The 24541-nt window shown below is 44.8% G+C and overlaps 1 protein-coding gene across 1 annotated transcript; it reads left to right on the top strand.

Moving 5' to 3' along the window:
- Positions 1-16831: 16831 nt before the first annotated feature.
- On the top strand, positions 16832-20971 carry LOC139277027 (iroquois-class homeodomain protein irx-1-B-like). Its single transcript, XM_070895031.1, has 4 exons — positions 16832-17074; positions 18745-19561; positions 20239-20294; positions 20868-20971. The coding sequence occupies exons 1-3, from the start codon at positions 16832-16834 to the stop codon at positions 20274-20276; spliced, it is 1098 nt and encodes a 365-aa protein (XP_070751132.1). The 3' UTR covers positions 20277-20294; positions 20868-20971.
- The last annotated feature ends 3570 nt before the right edge of the window (positions 20972-24541 follow it).

Here is a 24541-nt window from a genome sequence, read left to right as displayed (position 1 = left end):
GGAGAGAGCAGTGAAGTGGGAGAGGAGCACATTGGAGGGCGCAAAACAGCCAGGAGGTTCTCAGACGAGGCAAATGCCTCCCTCCTGCAGGAAGTCGAGTTACACTGGGGTGATTTGACACAGGGAGGACGTGGGAAGCCCACCCCAAAGGCCTACCAGAAGTTATGGACCGAGAGAGCAGAGGTGGTCTCGTCGGCGAGCAACGAGGTTCGTGAGGCAACCAATGCTGTAAACGATGGAACAACCTTGCGGGATCTGCAAGAGTAAGTATTACATTGATTTACATGTACTTATGTATTTATATAATTTGATTTGTAAGAGTCATGAGTGACTATCAGCAGATGTGAGGTCTTTCACTTTGACCAGGAATGTTTTACTCAAAGCCTGCGATGACGGTGCAGGTCTTTAGGTAAAGAATGATAATTACCATAATAAGCATGATTACATCTGTCGGTTATGTGTTGTATCAGTCCCTGTGACAGTACTGAGCAATGATCTCACGCAATGATCTCATGCCATGTCGTCCTGTCGCCTTTTACAGAAGAAACTATCGATGATGAGGTCTGTGGAGAGGCGAACCGTTGGGGGGGCCACCAGTCCCCAGCGCCATCACTGAGATGGAGGAGCGAGTGCTTGCACTCGTGGGGAAGCACACCCGGACAGCCACGGAAGCATCTGCATACCCTGAAGTGATGCCACCTGAGTAAAACTTACACATTGCGTGATGTGAAGTCAATAAATGCCACACTCGCTCATATCCGAACAATTAGAAACATAGAAACATAGAAAATAGGTGCAGGAGTAGACCATTCGGCCCTTCTAGCCTGCACCGCCATTCAATGAGTTCATGGCTGAACATGCAACTTCAGTACCCCATTCCTGCTTTCTCGCCATACCCCTTGATTCCCCTAGTAGTAATATGATCCCCCTAGTAGTAATTATATATGATAGATGATTTCTAAAATTGTCATAGAAATAATACTGGCCTAATGAAAATCATTGCAATGCAAATGTGTTGATGGTCATGAAATGTGATTCCGTGATGATTTTGAGAGCGGTGGTGCTTTTGTCGTGCATATGCTGTGTGTAGCGCTGGACTCACCTTGTCACCCTAGCACCCCCGTCTCCTCTAATAACCTAATTTGTATTTTGCAGCTCAGCCAGCAGCGTGGCCCCAGGCAAGACCACAGAGGCCAGAAGGTGGTGGCGTGGGGCCCGACTCTCCGGACGATCCTACAACTGGTGCTGAGGAGCTCCAATTCTCGCCCATCAATCCGTTGGGTCTGTTCTCCACGGATGAGAGCGCGGACTTCGAGGAACCTGCATCGCCACGCTCTAGAAGCCATTCCACCCCAAGGCCGTCTAGTGGTCCTCCGGTCATTCCCGGCTCCACTCTGGAGGTACCAGCCCCAAGCATCTCGCCACAGGGCACCCCATTTGTCCCCAGGATGGCGCCGACCCCGCAGAGACCTCGTGGACGCGGCAGGTCTGTTCCACGAGCGTCACGAGAGCGGAGAGATGGTACAGTTGTCCAGGAGGACTGCAGACATTGGTGACCAGCTCATCGAAGCATTGGGAGGCATATCCCGACAGCTGGCCACCATGACCGAGTACATTCCACGCATGGCTGAGGCCCTGGATGCAATAGCCAGTGGTCCCCGAGCGCGGCACTCCACCCCTAGGTTCCGTACCACCACTGCGAATGACAGATGAGAGGAAGGACCAAGATCCTGCTTCTGCATCAGAGAATGTTGTTCCCTCGGCATCCCCCGCTCCCGTACCCGTGCAACCATCGCATCTGCCTTCATCCCCTCCAATGAGGCACCGCCGTGGAGCGAGGAGGGGAAGGGGTAGAGGTGGGGAGAAGAAGTGGAGGGGGAAGGAAAGTGAGGTGCATGTCCGCAGGTGATGGCTGTATTATATCTCCATCTGGGTGTATGCAATTTGTTGTAATGTATGGGGGCTGGGGACCACGCTCCTGCTTTGTCTTTGTATTCTGTGTTGCTGGACATGTTGAACATTAGATTGATGTCAATGGAGGAAAAAGTGGAGTGTGGGCAGGGGTTGGGTGTTATTGCCTGTGATACTTATGATTTCAGACCAATGTTGGTATAAATTTTTTTTTACTGAACACAACCTTGTTACACGTTGTCTCGGATAGCTGGACCGTTATACATTGGTGATTCCTTAACATGAAAGGGTTAAATAAAACTTAACTTCAATCAATCAACATAAACTTTAACTGGCACCAAGGTGTTGGGAACCATTGATGTCTGAGCTGCACACACACAGCAGTGCGTCAGCGTTATCACTCACATCAACGTTCTTTCAGGCAAATCGATCAGATATCAGCTCCTCACGTAAGAGTCTTGCAGCTATGTAGCCACCATGGGCCCTTTCCTGTGGTCTGGAGGGGGTCGTGGGCATGGTTCACATCACGCAATGGTCCAGACATCTGAAGCGCTGCTTAAGCACAGTTATTGTTTTCTGATCCACATTGCATGTGTCTCTGTGGCTCCGGTTGTATAGCTTCTTGGCCTCGATGTGGCTATCACGCAGGGGGGTCATCAGCCAGGTGGCTAGGTAATATCGGTTATCACCAAGCATCCAGCATTGTCCTTGTGGCTGACTCTTAAAGATGTCAGAGACAGTGCTCTCACACAGGATGTGAGCCTCATCGAAGGTGCCCGGACATTTGACATTCTCTGCCAGTATGATCTGTTTGTGGTCGACAACTAATTAGACTTTCAGGGAGTGAAATCCTTTTTTGTTACGAAAATGCTCCGGGTCCTGAGAAGGTGGCTGCATGGCAATGTGAGTGCACTGTATAGCTCCCTGTACCCTGGGGAACTTAGTAATGCGGTAGAATGCTCCAGCCCTGTAAGTCTGAGCTTCCGTGGTCATGAGGAAGCTGATAAAGTCCATTCTTCTCATGTACAGGGCCTCCGTGACCTGTCTAATGTAGCGATGGGTTGCATGGTGAGCCAGAGGGCAAATCTCGACCGTGGAGGCCCAAAAGGAACTGGATGCGTAGAAAGACAGTGCCGCAGTGACCTTGACCTCGATCGACACTGATGTCCTGATGGCAGGCTGCATATGTGGCCTGATGAGCTCACATATGTCATTGATCACCACCTTGTGGAAGCGCAGTCTCCGAAGGTAGGTGTGGTCGGAGACGTCGAGGTAAGACCTCTTTTCCCTGTACGTACGGGGTGTGTATGGTCTGGATCTCCTCCTCATTCTTGCAAGTCTTAAATTGGAGACATAATGATGTGCATCACACATTGAGCCATCTGCACCCTGCAGCATCTGCATATTAATCGATGCAGGCTGAGAAATGGCTGGCCCCATTGCAATGAAAGTATAATAGCGATTGATCAGAAGCAATCATTTCCTCACTAAAATACACCTAGAGTAAACCTCCAATAGTCCAGAGTCTGAAAATATGTCTGTTGAGATGGTCACTTCACCCGAGAAGAACTCCAGCATCAATGCAAACTCCCCCGAAGTTGAAGCAGCCTTTTGAATGAAACAACCTGCGATTTTAAAAATGGCAGCCACACCACTGGCTTTAGTTCAGAACAGTTCCACTTTTTCTGGGTGTTTTTTGGGTGAGCGATATTGTGGGCGATATGTTTGCGAGGTGGTGAAAGTGACGCTCAGCGATCTCCTGGGGTTAGTTTCGCCAAATGTGGTCTTTACGACAAAAAAAAATGGGCAGGCGGTATTATTGAATCTCGGCGTTAAGCACATGGGGGAAGTAACGCTCGGCAATAAGTTCCCGAAAAATGCCCGCCAGTTTCCATTTTGTGGCTAAATGAGCGATATCTCGGCATTATATGTCATTGCAGCGGTAAAGTGGGCGTTAAGCATACAAAAATAGTGGAAGATCTAGCCCCATTAGTTACCTAGTTTAACACTGCTGAGTACTGATTTAAAAATATCAAAAACGACTGACTTAAATTACTTCCCTGCACTAAGTATGTGCCGAATTTAGCTGGTATACGTACAATCCTTCTCGAGTGATCAGTTCGAGTTCGGTGTAGACTCCGAGAGTTGACTGACCTGATCGAACACCTCCCTTGATTCCTCCTGAAGTCGCATGCCCTGCAGTCTTTGCTCTTCATTCATATACTGTCCTGCATGCTTCTTCCTGGTATCCAGTTTCTGTCTGGCCAGGGATAATGTCTACCTTTTGCTGATTGGCCGATTCTGTCGTCATCAGGCATGATGTCTGCCTGATTGTATGCTATTACCGAGGTCTTTGTACTCATTCGCAGAGGAAATGTTTACAAGGACGCCCTCAAAGCCTCCCTGATAAAGTGCAACATCCCCACCGGCATCTGGGAGTCCCTGGCCAAAGACCGCCCTAAGTGGAGGAAGTGCATCCGGGAGGGCACTGAGCATCTCATGTCTCATCGCTGAGTGAATGCAGAAATCAAGCGCAGGCAGCGGAAAGAGCGTGTGGCAAACCAGCCCCACCTACCCCTGCCCTCAAAGACGATCTGTCCCACCTGTGACAGGGACTGTGGTTCTCGTATTGGACTGTCCAGCCACCTAAGGACTTATTTTTAGAGTGGAAGCAAGTCTTCCGTGATTCCGAGGGACTGCCTATGGTGATGTACTCATTTAACTGCACATCCCCCGATTATCTTTGTTTTTACCTTAAGAGTCTCGCGCACAGATTTTTCACCTGCAAGCCTTCACTATTGCGATTTGGCAAGGAGGAGCCTGGCCATTCACGTGGGCAGCTGCATGTTTGCAAAAGAGCACTGCACATGCATGGCATGCACACGCACAAAATGAGAAATGGAGACTTAAGATAACATGCCAATGTTATCTTTCTCTCTGTAGAGATCTATATAGATAGCAATAGAGATCTACATAGATAGATATATAATGAAAAGCAATCCTGGGTTGGGGAGGAAGTGGGGATCCTCGTGTAGGAGAATGGTTGATATTGTGCATGTATTAGGACATGCTGGCTGCAGTTACTTCTTGGTAGATGTCTTATTTGGAGATTTCAAAGTGTGTAGGGATGGTACTGGGCTCACTGCACTGCACTCCTGCAGACAGTGGAATAACTCACCAGTAATGCAATGGTTACCCCTCAATTTCTCTTTTATTTTGCCACCTATAAGAGACTTTTTACATCCCATTTCTGTCACTAACTATCCTAACTCTCCCAACCATTGGTCAGTTTCCATGGGGATGATAGAATTTTAACCAAAAAAAAACGGGTGGTTTGGGGGTCTGGGGTAGGTAAATTGTTAAAATTGGGAGTTCCAACTTGAACCCACCCACATCCAATTTTAACAGAGGCGGAAAGGGAGGGGAGGCGGGATGGCGATGGGCAGCCAACTTGCTGCCAGGAGGTGGGGTGCGAATTTAAATATTATAATGAGGCTAAACCCGGCAGTTACAGCAAGGTGAAGGTGGGGACTGCTGGATTCAGGAGGGAAGTGCCTTTATATCTATCTCCTGAATCCAGGGTTCCTGGCTATGTGAGGTACTACATTTTTGTAGGAAGAATAGGGAAGTCACTTATTACTTGGAGGGTGCGAGTCTAGGTGGGGTAGAGGAACAAAGGGATCTCGGAGTACAAATCCACAAATCACTAAAAGTTGAACCGCAGGTTAGCAAGGCCAGAAAAAAGCAAACCAAGCACTGGGGTTTATTTCTAGAGGTATAGAATTGAAAAGTAGGGAAGCTATGCTAAACCTGTATCGAACCTTGATTAGACCACACTTAGAGTACTGCATACAGTTCTGGTCGCCATATTATAAAAAGTATATAGAGGCACTGGAGAGGATGCAGAGAAGATTTACAAGGATGATACCAGAAATATGAGGGTATACATATCAGGAAAGGATGAACAGACTAGGTCTCTTTTCACTTTAAAAAAAAGGCTGAGGGGTAACCTAATAGAGGTCTTTAAAATTATGAAATGTTTTGATAACGTGATTACAGAGAGAATTTTTCCACATGTGGGAAAGAACATAACTAGAGGCCATCAATATAAGATAGTCACCAAGAAATCCAATAGGGAATTCAGAAGAAACTTCTTTACCCAAAGAGTGGTGAGAATGTGAAACTCGCTATTCCAGGGAGTTGAAGCGAATAGTATCGATTCATTTAAGGGGAGGCTAGACAAGCATATGAGGGAGAAGGGACTCGAGGCTGATAGATTTAGATGAGGAAAGATGGGAGGAGGCTCAAATGGAGCATAAACATCGGCATGGACTGGTTGGGCCGAATGGCCTGTTTCTGTGCCGTATATCTTATGTAATCCTATGTAATGTAATTTTCTCTGGAGCCATAGAAAGACATTATACAGTACTTGGGGTACCTACCAACATATCCCACTGGTCAGCCCATTGTTTGAGATGACAAAGGATCACACCAGTCCCGAACAACACAATATCATCAGTGAAAAGGAGAGCTGCAATATTTTTGAGATGTCTAAAGCAGAAACTCTGAGACCATCCCTTAATCAATCACATTGAATAGGATGAGTGACTATGGACTAGAACCTCCAATTTTTTTGCATGCTTAACATCTGCTTAACGGCCATTTTACTGCTAAAATGACGTATATCGCCCATATATTGCCCATTTTGGCATAAAATGGAAACTGACGGGCATTTTAGGAAACTAATCACCGAGCGTTACTTTCCCCATGTGCTTAACGCTGGGAAAAAATATTATCGCCCGCCCACTTTTTTGGGCGGAATCAGCAGAATGGGTGAAATCAATGCCAAAATATCGGCCAGTGTTACTTTCCGCACCGATTTAACGCCAATTCAATAATACCGCCCGCCCACTTTTTTTTGTTGTAAAGAGCATATTTACCGAAACTAGCGGCCATGAGATCGTCCAGCGTTAATTTCACCACCTTGCACACATATCGCCCACAATATCGCCCGCCCAAAAAAACGGCCAGAAACGGTGGAGCTAACCTGAACTAATCACAGCGTTATGGACGCCATGTTCTAGATCACATGTCGCGTCCTTTAAAAGGCTGCTGTGCTTCAACCTCGGCGGAGTTCGGATGTACTCTGTAGGTCGTTGGAATTGATGTGAACATCTCTACAAACATACTGTGACCAATTGGAATTGAATAGGTGTCTTCGTCGGGCCATTCCTTGTTTGTGACCAATCGGTGGAAAACAGAGAGCTACTGCAATGGGGGCCTATCCTTTCTCACCCTCTCTTGGTGACCAATTACATGCAGCAGACTCGAGATCGCCGAAGGTACGCTCCACTGCATTACGTGCCCAATGTAAGATGTGACAGACTATTGAGGAGGACCAGACGTTACACCCCCCGCAAGTACAAGGAGAAGCATTCTTACCTTGACTTGTTCGACACCACCTGCCTTCGGAGACTGCGCTTCCCTAAAGGTATGCCAACTGATAAGGGCAGATCTGCAGCCTGCCAACACCATCAGTACTGCACTGTCCATCGAGGTCTTGGTCACTGCGGCACTGTCGTTCTACGCCTCGGGTTCTTTTCAGGCCAAAGCTGGAGACATTTGCGGATTTTCTCAGCATGCCACACATCGCTGCATTAGACAGGTCACTGAAGCCTTATACGCATGCAGGAGGGACTTGATCAGCTTCCTATGACCAGGGAGGCACAGAGTGAGAGGGCTCGAGGATTTTCCAGAATTGCAAATTTCCCCAAAGTGCAGGGAGCAATAGACTGTACGTGATGCGGACACCTTTTCAGGATGCAGAGGTTTTCAGAAACTGCAAGGGATTCCACTCCCTGAATGTCCAACAGGTTGTCAACCACCAGCAAATTATACTGACAGTGAATGCTCAATTTCCGGGCAGCATCCATGATGCTCACATCATGCGTGATAGCACTGTATCTGACTTGTTAAACAATCAGCCACAAGGTCAATGCTGGATGCTTGGTGACAAAGGATGTGGCCTTGCCACCTGGCTGATGACCCCACTGTGTGACGCCCACACCGAAGCCGAGAGGCCATACTGTTATGTTTAGAATAACTCCACAAGACTGAGTACTGTAAGGTTAAACTGATGTGACCTTAGTCTCTTTAATAAAACTCCAGAATGCCAAAGCAGAATGGCAGACAGCCTTTTATACTCGCTTGCATGAGGTGTGCAGGTGACCCTTGGGTCTCCAACAGGTGCGCCCTCTGGTGGCAAGTCTTATACAGTTATAATGTTCACATACATAACATATACAACGAGAGCCACAGAGCAACTTGCAATATCATGGAGAAAACCATTGGAGTGCTGAAGCAGCGCTTTAGATGCCTGGGCCACTCAGGAGGTGAGCTCCAATACCTCCCTGAGCAGGTAGCTCAATTCGTGGTGGTGTGCTCCATGCTGCATAACTTGGCTATCAGAAGGGGACAAGAATTGCCTGATGAGTCTGACAGTCTACCTCACCAGAGAGAGGAAGAAGAGGATGAGGAGGCAGACGCTAACATCGACCCAGACAATCAGGCTGATGCTGAAGCCATGCCCCCACCCCCCTGTAGGCCGCATGAAAGGGCCCGTGATGGCATGATAGCTGCAAGAGCCTTACATCAGGAGCTCATCAATGATCGCTTTGCCTGAAACAACGTTGGTGTTATTTACAAGGCTGACACACTGCTGGGTGTGCAGGTGATACATCAATGGTGGGCATCACCTTGGTGACAGTTAAAGTTTAAGCTGATTGAAGTTAAGTGTAATTATACCCTTTGATAAGGAATCATCAGCATGTAACGGTGCAGCTATCTGAGCCAATGCGCAACAAGGTTTTGTTAAATAAAACACATTTAAACCGAACATTAGTCTGAAATCATCAGTATTTCTGTACAAACCAATGTTTCCCCCCATTTCCCCCCCTCCGCTTCTCCTCCCCACCTCTACCCCTACCCCTTCCCCTCCTGACTCCAAGTCGCCTGGCCGAGGAGCTCCTCAGGCGATGCTTCATTGGGGGGGGGGCGGAGTGACGGCCAAAATGCTGCTTGGACGGATACGGGAGAGGACGGTCCCAAGGTGGGAATGTGCTCTGAGCCAGAAGCAAGATGTTGCTGCTGGCTCTTGTGTGGTTGGCAATGGGGGTGCGGCACCTTGGGCTGCAGTGCCGTGCTCCAGGACCACTGGGAGCCCTCCAGTGTTACTGGCTACCAGCTCCAGGGCCTCCTCCATCTCTTCCATATTATATCTTATTTGTTGGACAAAAACTCGGTGCCAACTATGTTCTTGGTGCTTTGTAAGCTTTTTGCTGCTGGTGAATCTCCCTCGTGCCTCCCAGAACAGCCAAACAAGCACATACCACAGCCACACACACTTTCTGACCTCCCTCTCTCTCTGTCTCCTCCTCTTCTGCGCATGTCATGATGACCCTTGACCTCCTGAATCTCGGTAATTGAGCGTTGCCATGCTGTTGCTAAGAACGGCGACACTTTACGGCAGAAGGTCAAAAAAATTTAACACGAACGCCCATTTCAGATCGCTCGCGGTAACGCCCATTTTCAAAAATGGAGACTAGGTGCTTTGAGAATGGGCAAGAAGCCGGCGATCTGAAAACCCTTTTTTACCGCCCACACCGGAATGGGTGAAAAGCACAAAAGTGGAGCTTCTAGCCCATAGCCTTTCCTTTGTCCTCGTTCATGTAAAGTAGGTTCAGTAAGTCCCTCATTCACCCTTGGAACTGGAGAACACATCCAAATAAAATGTGGCCATGTACTACCATGGGCTCCAACTTCTCGTGAACGTTGCATGAGCACTTGATTTCAAAAACAATGCTAACAAAGAAAGTGAGTTTCCTCTGAGCTCCACAACACTCTATACTCTCATATAAAGCCATAACCTCCCCATCACATTCCTCAGGGAATATAATTTAGCCTGTTCCTTTCTCATTAATCTACAGGCATCCAATATGCATGCCTTGACAACTCAAAGAACACATCAAGAACAAATAATATCAATAAGATTATTTGCTGTTTTTTTAACTTCACTGGGACCTCAATTCTCGTGGGTAGATACTACAGCTGTGCTCTGGAACAGTGTGGCTATGTGTGCCTCAAACTGTATTGTATTTGTCAGCTTCAGCGGAGCGCCTCCAAAGCAAGTCAATGGTTCTGAGCCCATTGCCATCACATCCTCTCTCCTTATCCAGAGCATCTTTTAGGAAATCTGCATGACTACCATCTGTGCCTGCCCCCTTACCATTAGTTAGGGATTGCATTTTGGAGTCTACTTCCTTTCAGTCGACTGGTTCATTAAGTTTTCTATCTGCTCAGCAGAATACATTGGCTTTTCCAACCTCCATGTGTATGGATCTTTACTATGTCCTGTTGGGTCAGATGTCAAATCATTAAAATATATTCTCCAGTTCCCAATGATGCCCCACAGGTTTTTTGGAGAGCCCCAAATTTGTTGTTGTCCAGGGAAATCTTTTCAAATATGAGTGACGTACACTTTCAGTAACAGATAAAACATTTGCTCTTACTCTCTAGCTTGCCAACAGTGTCAAAGGCCTTTGTGAGGTCAAAGAAGGCCATGTACAAGGGTTGATGCTGTTCCCCGCATTTCTCTTGTAGTTATTGCGCGGTGAAGATCATGTCCGTTAAACCCCTTAATGGACGGAATCTGCATTGCGACTCTGGGAGGAGTTCTTCGGCCACAGGGAGAATACAATTGAGTAAGATTCTTGCGATGACTTTCCCATCAACTTTACCATCAACTTTCTCGTCATTAACGTCAATATAACCCCAAAACAGCGACATCAACAGAAACAATGTCGCAAGAAAATCAATGCTGGGGCACTCAAAGACCCAGTTAAGAAAGCCCTATACAGCCAGCGCATCACAGCCAACCTGGCGACCTCGATGACCCCGAGACGCAGAGTGCCCACAACACCTGGTCTGCCCTCAAGGCCACCATAATCAGTGCCTGCGAAGAGATGCTCGGTCACTCAACCAGGAAACACCAAGACTGGTTTGACAAGAAAAACCAGGAGATCCAGGAGTTAATAAGCCACAAGCACAGGGCAGTTCTGAACGTAAAGCAGCAACCCAATTCGGGAGCAGCAAAAGCAGTTTTACAGATGGCTGAAGGCCGAGGTTCAATGTGACCAAAAGAATAGATGGTGGGTGGAGAAAGCACAGGAGATCCAGCTGCTGGCCGACAAGCACGACGTATGAGGATTCTTCATTCTTCAGCGCAGTCAAGACCACCCTCGGCCCAAGCACCCAAGGCTCCACCCCACTGCTGACCAAGAATAGAGAGGCACTTATTAAGGACACCGAGGCAGTCAGTGCCCGCTGGAAGGAACACTTCAAAGATCTCCTTAACCGAGACTCTGCCTTCGATACGAGTGTCCTTGACTCCATCCCGCAGCATGCTACCCACCACCATCTCAGCAAACCCCAGCCCTGCACGAGGTAGAAAAGGCCATCCGTCACTCAAGAACAAGGCATCAGGAGCAGATGGAATCCCCGCCGAGGCATTAAATTATGGTGGAGAAGCACTATTAGCATGAATGCATGACCTCATCTCTCTTATCTGGAAGGAAGAGAGCATGCCAGGAGATCTCAGAGATGCCGTAATCATGACCATCTTCAAAACAAGAGACAAGTCCGACTGCAGTAACAACAGAGGAATCTCCCTGCTGTCGGCCACTGGGAAAGTCATATTCCACCATGGAGGGCATCAGAGCCAAACTGACTCCTTTGCTCACCTGATCTCCACATATAACTTTTAATCAAGAGCAATGGATATTGATTATTAGCAGTAACCTGGCTGCAGATCCCTACTTATTTGAGGAATACTCGGCCAATGGAAGTGCCCCAACTTATTGCCCGATTGAGATGAGGTAATTCAGCACAGAATGGGACCACCTGTTCGATGTAGTTTAGTACTAACATTGCTAAAGGCAGGGCCTTAACCGCCTAGGCCATTGGGAGACTGTACTGAGATTTCTAATTTATATGACACGAGGGAGAAGGTCTTGGTCAGAGAAAGCCTTCGATAGAAAGCAAAGGTTTTCTTTTTATTGTATTTATCTTCTTAAGATGGTAAAGAAGAGTGTCGGTGATGGGATTTTGATTATTGTACTAGATACTCTAACATGAATGTAGGAAAGCTATAAAATATAACGTGACAAAAAACAGGTGTCCTTAATGACAACAGCAAATTTGCACACAGGATCTTATTATATACTATAAGACATCTTTTGGTGGTTTACAGTACATAATTTTCTATTAAAAGGGCTATGCAGGCTATTCTGGTGGACCCCGATCCTTGTATGTTCTGGAATAGTTACAGAGAATCCTTCCAAGACACTTACTCCTGAGTAAAGCCAGCACAGAATTAAACTCTACTAATTGATGGTATTGCTTTAATGAAGATAACTGACCAGAAAGGTCCTGGGTTTCACCCTCAGCCTGTGTTGAGATAGCTGGGCTGAGCTGGGCTGGGATTGGAGCACTACATTTAGTCTCAGTACTTTGGGTCGGAGAGGGCAAAATCAACCGGGGTTCTTGCTTCTGCCTGTTAACCAATGAGCCAAGCCCTCTCAGAGCTCACCTTGTCCACAAGACACACCTCCTGCTCCCTTGGCCCCATTCCCACCAAACGAGCGTACTATGCTTAAACAAAGGGGACTACATGGGATGAGGGCAGAGTTGGCTAAAGTAGACTGAGAACACAGATTAAACGGTGGCACAATTGAGGAACAGTGGAGGACTTTTAAGGAGCTCTTTCATAGTGCTCAACAAAAATATATTCCAGTGAAAAAGAAGGGCGGTAAGAGAAGGGATAACCAGCTGTGGATATCCAAGGAAATAAAGGAGAGTATCAAATTAAAAACCAATGCGTATAAGGTGGCCAAGGTTAGTGGGAAACTAGAAGATTGGGAAAATTTTAAACGACAGCAAAGAATGTAAGAAAGCAATAAAGAAAGGAAAGATAGATTACGAAAGTAAACTTGCGCAAAACATAAAAACAGATAGTAAAAGCTTTTACCGATATATAAAATGGAAAAGAGTGACGAAAGTAAATGTTGGTCCCTTAGAAGATGAGAAGGGGGATTTAATAATGGGAAATGTGGAAATGACTGAGACCTTAAACAATTATTTTGCTTCGGTCTTCACAGTGGAAGATACAAAAACCATGCCAAAAATTGCTGGTCACGGGAATGTGGGAAAGGAGGACCTTGAGATAATCACTATCACTAGGGGGGTAGTGCTGGACAAGCTAATGGGACTCAAGGTAGACAAGTCCCCTGGTCCTGATGAAATGCATCCCAGGGTATTAAAAGAGATGGCGGAAGTTATAGCAGATGCATTCGTTATAATCTACCAAAATTCTCTGGACTCTGGGGAGGTACCAGTGGATTGGAAAGCAGCTAATGTAACGCCTCTGTTTAAAAAAGGGGGCAGACAAAAGGCAGGTAACTATAGGCTGGTTAGTTTAACATCTGTAGTGGGGAAAATGCTTGAAGCTATCATTAAGGAAGAAATAGCGGGACATCTAGATAGGAATAGTGCAATCAAGCAGACGCAACATGGATTCATGAAGGGGAAATCATGTTTAACTAATTTACTGGAATTCTTTGAGGATATAACGAGCATGGTGGATAGAGGTGTATTGATGGATGTGGTGTATTTAGATTTCCAAAAGGCATTCGATAAGGTGCCACACAAAAGGTTACTGCAGAAGATAAAGGTATGCGGAGTCAGAGGAAATGTATTAGCATGGATCGAGAATTGGCTGGCTAACAGAAAGCAGAGAGTCAGGATAAATGGGTCCTTTTCGGGTTGGAAATCGGTGGTTAGTGGTGTGCCACAGGGATCAGTGCTGGGACCACAACTGTTTACAATATACATAGATGACCTGGAGGAGGGGACAGAGTGTAGTGTAACAAAATTTGCAGATGACACAAAGATTAGTGGGAAAGCGGGTTGTGTCGAGGACACAGAGAGGCTGCAAAGAGATTTAGATAGGTTAAGCGAATGGGCTAAGGTTTGGCAGATGGAATACAATTCCAGAAAATGTGAGGTCATCCACCTTGGGAAAAAAACTGGTAAAAGGGAATATTATTTGAATGGGGAGAAATTACAACATGCTGCGGTGCAGAGGGACCTGGGGGTCCTTGTGCATGAATCCCAAAAAGTTAGTTTGCAGGTGCAGCAGGTAATCAGGAAGGCGAATGGAATGTTGGCCTTCATTGCGAGAGGGATGGAGTACAAAAGCAGGGAGGTCCTGCTGCAAGTGTACAGGGTACCTGGAGTACTGCATGCAGTTTTGGTCACCTTACTTAAGGAAGGATATACTAGCTTTGGAGGGGGTACAGAGACGATTCACTCGGCTGATTCCGGAGATGAGGGGGTTACCTTATGATGATAGATTTAGTAGACTGGGTCTTCACTCGTTGGAGTTCAGAAGGATGATGGGTGATCTTATAGAAACATTTAAAATAATGAAAGGGATAGACAAGATAGAGGCAGAGAGGTTATTTCCACTGGTCAGGGAGACTAGAACTAGGGGGCACAGCCTCAAAATACGGGGGAGCCAATTTAAAACCGAGTTGAGAAGGAATTTCTTCTCCCAGAGAGTTGTGAATCTGTGGAATTCTCTGCCCAAGGAAGCAGTTGAGGCTAGCTCATTGAATGTATTCAAATCACAGATAGATAGACTTTTAACCAATAAGGGAATTAAGGGTTATGGGGAGCGGGCGGGTAAGTGGAGCTGAGTCATCAGCCAGATCAGCCATGATCTTTTTGAATGGTGGAGCAGGCTCGAGGGGCTAGATGGCCTACTCCTGTTTCTAATTCTTATGTTCTTATGTTCTCTTCCTCAACTGAGGAAGGGTCAAAGACCTGAATAGCTGATTCCGTTTCTCCACAAATACTGCCTCATCTGCTGAGTATTTCCAGCCTTTTTCTGTTTTTGTTTCCAAATTTGCCTGTGACAACAGATAAGTCGAGTATGTGAAGCACTTTGAGGATGGGAGATTGATAAGGTGCGATATTACTGCAAGTTCATCTTCCTAATATTACAGTCTGCAATCTGCAACTCAGAATAAGAAAAGTTCAGTTTGTTATGGGAAAAGCCACAAACTGACCTTTGGCTTTGCACATGGGAGTGAACCATTTTAAAACACTTTCCCCTCCTGCTCAGTAGTTAGCATCGGTCCTCGATGAGGTGACTGTAATACAATCAGTGTTTGTATTTCAATAAAATCCAATGAAAGGACCGCTGAGATAGGTAGCAGGATACAATCAGGTGGATCAATTACTCAAAGACCGCAGAATGGAGAGGCGGGGGGATATCACACTTTGATCGGCAGCAATTCTTAGTAACGATTTGCAGAATGACCGATGTGTCACAATTTATAGACACACAATAGAAGAGGCGACGCTGTGGGCAATTTTGCACATTATGGACTCCTTTCACCCAGCGGCGGGCGAACGCAGTTAATAAATCCAACAATAAACCACGGGGCAGTTATTACAATAAGCAAGATGTTTGTTTTACAATCCAAGAAAAGATCTCTGAGAATTTTCAAACAAATCTCATTTAGTAAAACAATACCGCATTTTGTGTCGTGAGCACTTTGCAGAAGAAATCACGACACCAACCCAAGCTGAAATGTGAATGCAGAAGGATTTGTAATGAATTAACACAAAGTCAAACGGATTAATAATCTGTACTGAACAACGTTTGACCCTGACTCTAACATTGCTGCATTTTAAGGGATGATAATTGATATTATTAATAATAAACGGCATTGAAGCAATTCTTCCAAGTAGGCATTTAATTTTAGCGGGAACTGTATTTAATAATTATCCAGTTAAACTCAAAAAGTGTGAAATAAATTGATTCCCTGGACGCTCCTTTAAAAGTCCAACTATTGATTATTCAATTGGAATCGATCTCTCGGTTGATGTTTTACTAAGAGAGTACTTATAGCAAATGAGCAATTCTACAATTCTACTCATACAGTTATCGAAGTGTTTATAGTTAGACACACTCTCTCAAAGCTTCTGTTTCAGAATGATATTATTGTAAGATACTGACATTGCTCTTAGGCTGCGGGAGAGTTTGACAGCGTTCCCGAAATCTGACAGCCCGCCCCAGCGAATGCCATGCCCGCTGCGCACTGTGTGACTGGGTACAAGTCCCACTCGTTGACAGCACTCGTTTACCGCTCTTACTGTGCTCGGAACCGGGCGGGTTTTCAGTTTCAGTTCAGTTTCCTTTTTTGATCGCGATTTAATTATATCAGAAAAAAAAGCGAAAAATAGTTGATGTGCCATAAAAATAAGTCAGATAACTTTCAAACAAATACAGGGAATTAGGATGACTAAACAATTTGAGTGGCTGAAGTTGAAGCATCTCTAATGTATGTCGGTGTCTGGGCCATTACTTTACCTCCCAACAGTTTTAATTATTTCAGGGCACTTGTAAATTGAAAATACCGTGAAACCGCGTAGTTTTGTTTAGAAAATATTCCCATTGATGTTACTATCGTGTTATCTGATTTAAATCTGTTTAAAGGTGCAGTCAAATATGAAAGATCAGATTAATTTGATTCTGAGATTAACATAGAATTGCCCTTGGCGTTATGTTCTTTAGAGTGAGTTTAAGGCCAGTGCAAATCCATGTGTGTTTGTAAACCCTGCAGTGAGTACAGTATCCTACTGGGGGTTCAATGGTTAAATCTCACTAATCGTATGTAAATATCATTTACAAGGCTCCCGTCAATCACGCCAGCGCTCTCCAATGGAGTGGACAGAAGGGGATATATAGAGACAGAAGGTGGATTAGTTTGGCAGTGTTTTTAGGCTGAATCGCATTATGGCTATGCCTCAGTTGGGATATGGAGACGTGGTGACGGCCGGGAAGGGGACTGCAATGAGCGGCCTGCAGGCGCTGTTTGTGGAGCGACAGGCGGCGATGCTGGGCTCTCCCGGAGCCGCTCTCAGTCTCGGGGTCCCCCAGCCTCTCCATGCGCTGCTGGCCCGGTACCCCGGCACATATCCCATTCCACAGGGATACAGCCTCCAGCCCTATCCCGATCTCAGGCATCTGTCTCATTTGGTAAGGAAGCACTTCTTGTTATTGTATTTTGAAAAGTTTGAAATTCCCTGGCGATTTTTTAAAACTATTTTTTAAAAGGCAACCCCGGCACTGTAATGGTTTAACTTGCACTTGTAACAAGACGGGATCATCGCTCGTGTGTTTAAAGTTACTGACTACAGCAGTCTCATCTCTCACCGTGAACTTTACTCACCTCGATTCATTCTGTAAAGACCAAGCATTAGGTTGTCGGTTGATGTTCGCAATAGTTAAAGCATATTCTTAGGATCGCTAGTTAAAATAAAACTAAGCACCGTTAATAACACCGATATCAGGTTGAATGTTCGTGGAGCTGATTTTATCATACTTAAATACTATAATATGACAATACTATTTAATATCTTATACAACACGCTGTAATATAATAAACAACGATTTAATAGAATATACAGTACGGTTTAATATGATATACATCAGCATTTTTATGTGAATATACAGTACGGTTTAATATGATATACATCAACATTTTAATGCACAATATTATTTAATTACAACAGGTGACTTCACCCCAAAGTATTTATTTGGCTGTAAAGCGCTTTGAGACATCCGGTGGTTGTGAAAGACGCTATATAAATGCAAGTCTTTTTACTTCAACACAATATACTATGCAATTTGGGACACCAGCTTTAGACCCGGACATACTTTAAGTGGAACTTGCACATTTTCAAATTGGCAACAAGTTTTCTTAAAACGCTGTGCATTAACTCCCAACTTTAATTAAAAGTTCCGGTATTACTGCACGTTTGCGCTGTTCGGTTTTAATCTCCTTAGCATCCGCATCTCTGTTGCGCATATATTGATATAAGAAGCGATGTTTAGTGCAATATGTCAATGCTGGACTGTAGCAGGGTATTCATGTGATTGGAAGGCTGATCTCCGCTGTGTCCCAACACAGATACGGGACAGCTTTAGAGGAACCGTGTGATGGTCAACTGTGTCGGGCCTGTTACAACTTTTAAAAGAGGGTAGCAGCTTGAGCAGTTTCATTAATCTTCTGTCTAGAGTATCTCTGCCCAATGTTCGCTGGTAGATTCAAGCGTTCGGCTCCAGAGTAAGGTCCTAAATGAGTTAATGTGTCAGAATACATATCTCATTCCTGACTCTGACACCGTATAAAGGCTTCCATTTGTCTAGTTATGCAATAGGTACAAATAGAGATTGGTGGAAACTATTCGAATACAGATTTATCGAAAAGTTCAAATTATACAATCTGAATAAATTAAAAAAAGGCCATTCACTAAATGTCAAGCATTTGGGATGTTTTTGACAGGCGTGATAAATATACTATATACATGCACGCTCTTTGTAGAAAAGTTGAAATACATCTTATTATATACGGTTATATTAAATAGTATGATGTGTCTGTAGTAGATAAACGAAAAGAAAGATTTCCATTTATATAGCGCCTTTCAGTATCAACGAACGTCCCAAAGCGCTTTACAGCCAATGAAATACTTTTTGAAGTTCTTACATGCATTAGACTGTTGTAATGTAGGCAGCGAGTAGATAGTATTGTGCATTCTATTAGATAATGTGCATTATATTAAATCGGAATAAAATATTAACCATTCTTGTATATTATATTCTAACGCATGTATTATTATATAAACTCCGTTTCCTTCTGATTTCAGGGGTCCCCCTACGATCTGAAGGCTGGCTGCGTCTATTCCCAGGCTAGTTTCTCGCCCGCCGGCGCTCTGTATTCTCCATACCGGCCCATCCAACACGGGGACCCAGGCCGCGCCAAGAATGCCACCCGGGAGAGCACCAGCACCCTGAAAGCCTGGCTGAACGAACACCTGAAGAATCCCTACCCGACCAAGGGGGAGAAGATCATGCTGGCGATTGTCACCAAGATGACCCTGACTCAGGTCTCCACTTGGTTCGCCAATGCCCGGAGGCGGCTGAAGAAAGAGAATAAAATGACTTGGGTCCCCAAAACGAAATCCGACGAGGAGGAAAGCGAAAGCGAGGACGAAGAAGAGAAGAAGGAGGTGGAAGATCAGGAGGAGCAACAGGGCAAAGCTGATGCCAAGCAGCTTGGTGGGCAGGGAGGCCAGGGGGATTTGGAGACACCTTGCCCCGGACAGGGAGGCAAAGAGGTGACAGACTGTGAAAAGGAACAAAACAGCGATCTGAGGACAAACTTGGAGGGAAATGAGGTGAACAAATCCGAATGGGGAACATGTGAGGAGGAACGCGTTGTAAAAAAGGCAACCAGCGCTGAATCGAAAGACAGTCCAGCACTCAAACCCAAGATTTGGTCACTTGCGGAAACGGCCACCTCAGACCACGGGAAAAACAACCGAGCAGGTCTGCTCGGTGACCAGTCAGCCCACAGCCCTGCGCTTGGCCACTACCAGATCTGGGCCGGTGCCTGTTTCACAGAGGGACAGCTCGTGTTAAACAGCCGTTCCAGGGGGGAATCAAAAAAGAGAGACCTTGCAGGTACTGACCAATGAGAAGAGTCAGACTGCTAACCGCAATCCAACTGGCAAAGTGAAAGTTTTGGTCGGTTTCATCATTCCCTGATATTCTGCACTTTCTCTCTCCTGGGCGATGATGCATCTCTGCCTGTTAGTGCTGGGAATGAGAGTGAAGCCACACGTGTGCTTTTGTTCTCAATACCTGTGGTGTAAATGAAGCGGCCGATGGCCCCAGGGATTAATTTATAGCAATTATCGCGATTTTAATACAAGACTCGACAATTAATACAGCGCAGTTACAACTGACTTTTTAGAAAAAGTGTCACGTGTTCATTACTCATCACACTGCTAAAACACAAGCCACAAGCTGGACATTTTGGTAAAAATGTGTAAATATTATAAATGTCTGTGATCCCAAGTTGTATATATATATATATATACATACACACACACAGATGATTACCAGACCGGTCCGTCTACATTACTGCAATACTCGGTCTATAGACCAACTGCTGCAATAATATTGTATTATCACACTTCACACAGTGGCCTGGTTAAACTAGTAGCAGTACGGAAGAGGAAATACTTCATTTGAAGGGTCCCCGAATGACAATGTATGTAATGTTCTCCAAACAGATGTACTTCGTGTTTTTTTTAGGAATTTTAAATATATATCTCGATGCTTTTACTTCTCGCCAGATCCCAGTTCTAGTGAAACCCATTCAGACAGGTCCTAATCAGGAGATCTTGCCATGGTAGGTATCATTTCACTATAAATGGGTCCAATTCTACCCGGGGTGCATGTACTTATTGTTTTTACTTTTCATGGGTTGGGTAAGAGTTTTTAAAAATGAAAACCTATCCCCATGGCCTTTGATCAGAGTTAAATTACCCCAACCTGCTCTTTGTGGAGCTGTAAGAGCAGGCACTGAAACGATTACCTTAGAAAAACTGCGTTCTTGAAAACTATCTCCAGGTGTTTACACTCCCAAGACTTTTTTGTTGAAACACAAGAGGAACGGTTGTATTTATCAACACGGCCGCTTTAAGGGATGAGAAAGATTTGAGAAAGGACACTAGATTAGGGACACCCACGAATATAAGGTAATGAATTCAATCTAGTATCCTGGTAATTGAGAATATACATAAAAAATTGCATCTTAAATCTGTAGTTTCGTGAAATAGAATATACTTCATCGAAATAATTGGTTCTAACAATTTCTTAAGTGTACTTTTTGGTATGTCCTCACATATTTTAATCCTTTTAAATAACAATTGCCACACAGCCCGTGAATGATCCACTGACCTTCCGCATCCTTTCTTTGCAGACTGTTGCTGTTAAAATGACCCAACGTGTTCCAGATTTCATAAAGATACTCGCTCCACAATCGTTTAACATAAATCGGAGGTTTTCTTATCTTCTGTCATAGTTTATACAGTATGTTTTATATATAAAAAGTGTTTATACAAAAAATAAAACTGTAAATAAACATTGGGAGATAAATACTTTATATTTTGCCTAATAAACTAAGCAGGGGTTTCTCCTCAGTTGTGCCGTTTAATTGTGACCATGTCGCCTTCTCTTTGATGAGAGATGTTCAGGAGAGAACGAGACAAAAAGCGACCTCTGGTGGTGACGAGTGCTTCAGAAGATAAGTGAATTAACTGAGGCTATCACAGTTTTAAAAACCTGGAACCGGTAAAAGTGACCATGAAGCTGTCGGATTGTCCTAAAAACTCAACTGGTTCACTGATGTCCTTAAAGGAAGGAAACCCGCCGACCTTACCCGGTCTGGTCTATTTGTGAGGCAAGCCCCGCACCAACATAGTTGAAAAGTAAGACTTGCATTTATATAGCGCCTTTCACGATCACTGGACGTACCAAGATGCTTTACATGAAGTACTTTTTGAAATGTAGTCACTGTTGTAATGTAGGAAGCATACCAGTCAATTTGTGCACAGTAAGGTCCCACAAACAGCAATGGGATAATGACCAGATATACTGTTTTAAATGTTGATTAAGTGATAAATATTGGTCAGGGCACCGGGGATAACTTCCTCAAAATGGTACCGTGGGATCTTTTACAACCACCTAAGAGGGCAGAAGGGACCTCAGGTTAATGTCTCATCCGACAGATGGCACCTTCGCCAGTGCAGCCGAGACCCGCAGTACTACACTGTCGTGTCAGCCTAGATTTTTGTGCTCATGCCCCGGGAGTGGGACTTGAACCCACAACCTTCTGACTCAGAGGCAGGGGTGCTACCAAATGCGCCATGGCTGACACTCTTTGTTGATTCTTAACTACCCTGTGAAATAACCGAGCAAGCCACTCAGTTGTATGAAACCGCTACTAGCGGTTCAAGAAGAACCCACTACCACCACCTCAAGTCAATGAGGGTTGGACAATAAATGCCAGCCTTGCCAGCGACACCTACATCTTGAAAATGAAAGGAAGAAAAAAACCTGTGAAATAAAGCCCTAGAAATTATAGGGGGGATCGCAGTGTATGAACATTTAACCCATTGCTCTGAAATTCCTCTTTCCCATAGTTTAGTGGAGGCATTGGTCGGTTTAAAATAAATGGACTGAAGCCTTCATTGAATTACCCCAGGGAAGATTTTCAGGACCAATCCACTAAGTGTTCCTATGCCAATGTCCCACCCCCTTTATTTCAGCTCCATCGACTCTCCGGGTGGCTTAGTGTTGAAATGCATCATGTGGGAGGGTGCCCATCAGGAAGGTGCCAGCTTTGATCCCTAGTTTGCGCTGAGACAATCTCAATTATAAGTGATGACTCAGCATTTCCAAGGTAACCGTGGGATAATCGCCAGGATTCCTGCGGTCGGTAATCTCTATGGGAAGTACGTAGGTGAAGGAAGGATGTGGCTGCCCTGACCTTAATTATGGTTGAATAAATATTCAAGCCTAGATATTCCACACAAGATGCTGATAGGAAAATCCATGCTCTCTGTCTGGGTTCTCCATAAAAAATACCCACTTCGCTGGGATACCAGAAGGCTGATAGCCTGTGTTGAACCTTTACTCCAGTATGAGTCACCACCTTTTGGGAGAGGAGGAAATGGGAGGTGGGTTGGAAATATATAAAACAGATTGATTCCTTGCTAAATTGAAAATAATAATAAAACCCGTATTATCATTATGGGCTGGAAATTCCTTTTTGGAATAGCGGTTTTCTGCCACCAAAAATACTACTATGACTCCGCTATGATTTCGAGGTGGAAAATTCAGGAACAAATGAGAAAAAATCCACATGGCAGGAAAAATTGGTGTTGCAGAAGGTTCACAGCGTAAACCACAAATTTTCTTCAACCTTTCTCCAAGGCCGATACCGCTGCAAGGTTGGGCCCAGGGAGGGGGGATAACACCAACAATATTTTTCCAACGAACAAAAAATAAAAAATTCACAAAAGATTCACAAGACCCTTTTCTAGTGAATCGCTGCAAAAGAATTAAAAAATAAACTTTAATTTACCCTTTTTTCAGGTTTTCATACCTACCACCGTTTCCAAGGGCTGCACCGACAGGTTTTTCCTCTGCGTTTTTTTTTACCTTATCTATGGGTCACCGCTGTGGCCAAACTCGGACGAAAGCGCTTTTGCCAATTTTGCACGCCGGCGGTCTGCTCCCCAGCGGTATTTTAAAACCACCGGCAGAGGACGTCAGGGAATTTCCTGCCGCACCGTTTTCTGCCCAAAACGGCAAAATACTGCCGAGAAACGTGGTGGAAGGTTGGGGAATTTCCAGCCCTATGTGTTATTTTGTGGAATTCAGTCCATCTAAGAATAGCGCATCCTTATTTATGAGTTAAATTGGAAGTTGAAATAAAAAGGGAAAACTGCATATCTATCTTGGTAATCCTGTCATGTAAATAATTTCATATATTCATAGGCGGTTACACATTCCATTTACAGTCAAGTTAACCTGGTAAATGTTCAGCCATGAACTCATTGAATGGCGGTGCAGGCTAGAAGGGCTGAATGGCCTACTCCTGCACCTATTTTCTATGTTTCTATCAGCTTTATCAGAAATTAATTTAAGTGTTCACAGCACAGAAATGGTCCTAATCAAAAATCACAAATGGCATCCTCTGTGACTGACCATAGTGCCCTATTTCTACTCATTCTCCCTGAACTCCCTGCAGCATTTGGCATGGCCGACTATACCATCTTCTCCCAACACATCTTCGTTGTTCAACTCATTGGGACTATCCTCACACGGTTCCAATTTTACCTATCTGATCATAGCCAATTGGATCTCTAACAATGGTTTCTTTTCCCACCCCCATATTTGTTAGCTCTGGAGTCCTCCAGGAATCGACCCTTGGCCCTATCCTCTTCCTCACCCACATGCTGCCCCATGGTGATATCATGAAAAGACATGAGGTTAATGTCCACATGTGTGCAGATCACACCCAGCTCTCCCTCTCCAACACCTATCTTGACCCTTCCACTGCCTCTGTGCTGCCAGACTGCTTGTTTGACATCCAGGCTTGGATGAGCTGCAATTTCCTCCAGTTGATTGGGAAGACTTAAGCCATGATCATTGTTAATAACTATCCTAGGTAGTGATGTAATTATTGCCCATTAGCTGCTTCATCATGACGTTCTATTATACCTTCTAATCTACAAGTTGTCCTTAGCACCTTGATAACATTAGAATGAACTTCTTTTCTGACCCTTCCTTGGTACAGTAACTGTTAGATTATCACAAGTCTGCTTGCAATATATTCATGCCTCTCACTCACAATGATCCCCGCAGCTAAAACCATCAAGCAGTTCAACAACCACCATTGTTGTACTGTAGGCTACTGCCCATCTCTGTTTTGCCCAGTCAATTTTTTAGTGGTCTGTATATTTCCTTTACCTAATTTTAAACTGGGTATCAAGAGCCCATTTATTGAGTGGGTGGTCCAATTTTCATTTGGTTTTCGAGGCCACATGTACCTTGGATTGAAGAGTTGGAGCTTTTTTAGATTTGAAA

Source organism: Pristiophorus japonicus, chromosome 12 (assembly GCF_044704955.1).
Source record: "Pristiophorus japonicus isolate sPriJap1 chromosome 12, sPriJap1.hap1, whole genome shotgun sequence".
In the NCBI taxonomy this organism is placed as follows: Eukaryota; Metazoa; Chordata; class Chondrichthyes; family Pristiophoridae; genus Pristiophorus; species Pristiophorus japonicus.
This window is presented reverse-complemented; position numbering and strand designations above follow the sequence as displayed.

Excerpts from the sequence above, each read along its gene's own strand:
- LOC139277027 (XM_070895031.1), top strand. The coding sequence starts at position 16,832 with ATGGCTATGCCTCAGTTGGGATATGGAGACGTGGTGACGGCCGGGAAG. Across the intron at positions 17,075-18,744 it reads TCAGGCATCTGTCTCATTTG|GGGTCCCCCTACGATCTGAA; the intron begins GTAAGGAAGCAC and ends TTCTGATTTCAG. Across the intron at positions 19,562-20,238 it reads AAAAAAGAGAGACCTTGCAG|ATCCCAGTTCTAGTGAAACC; the intron begins GTACTGACCAAT and ends ACTTCTCGCCAG.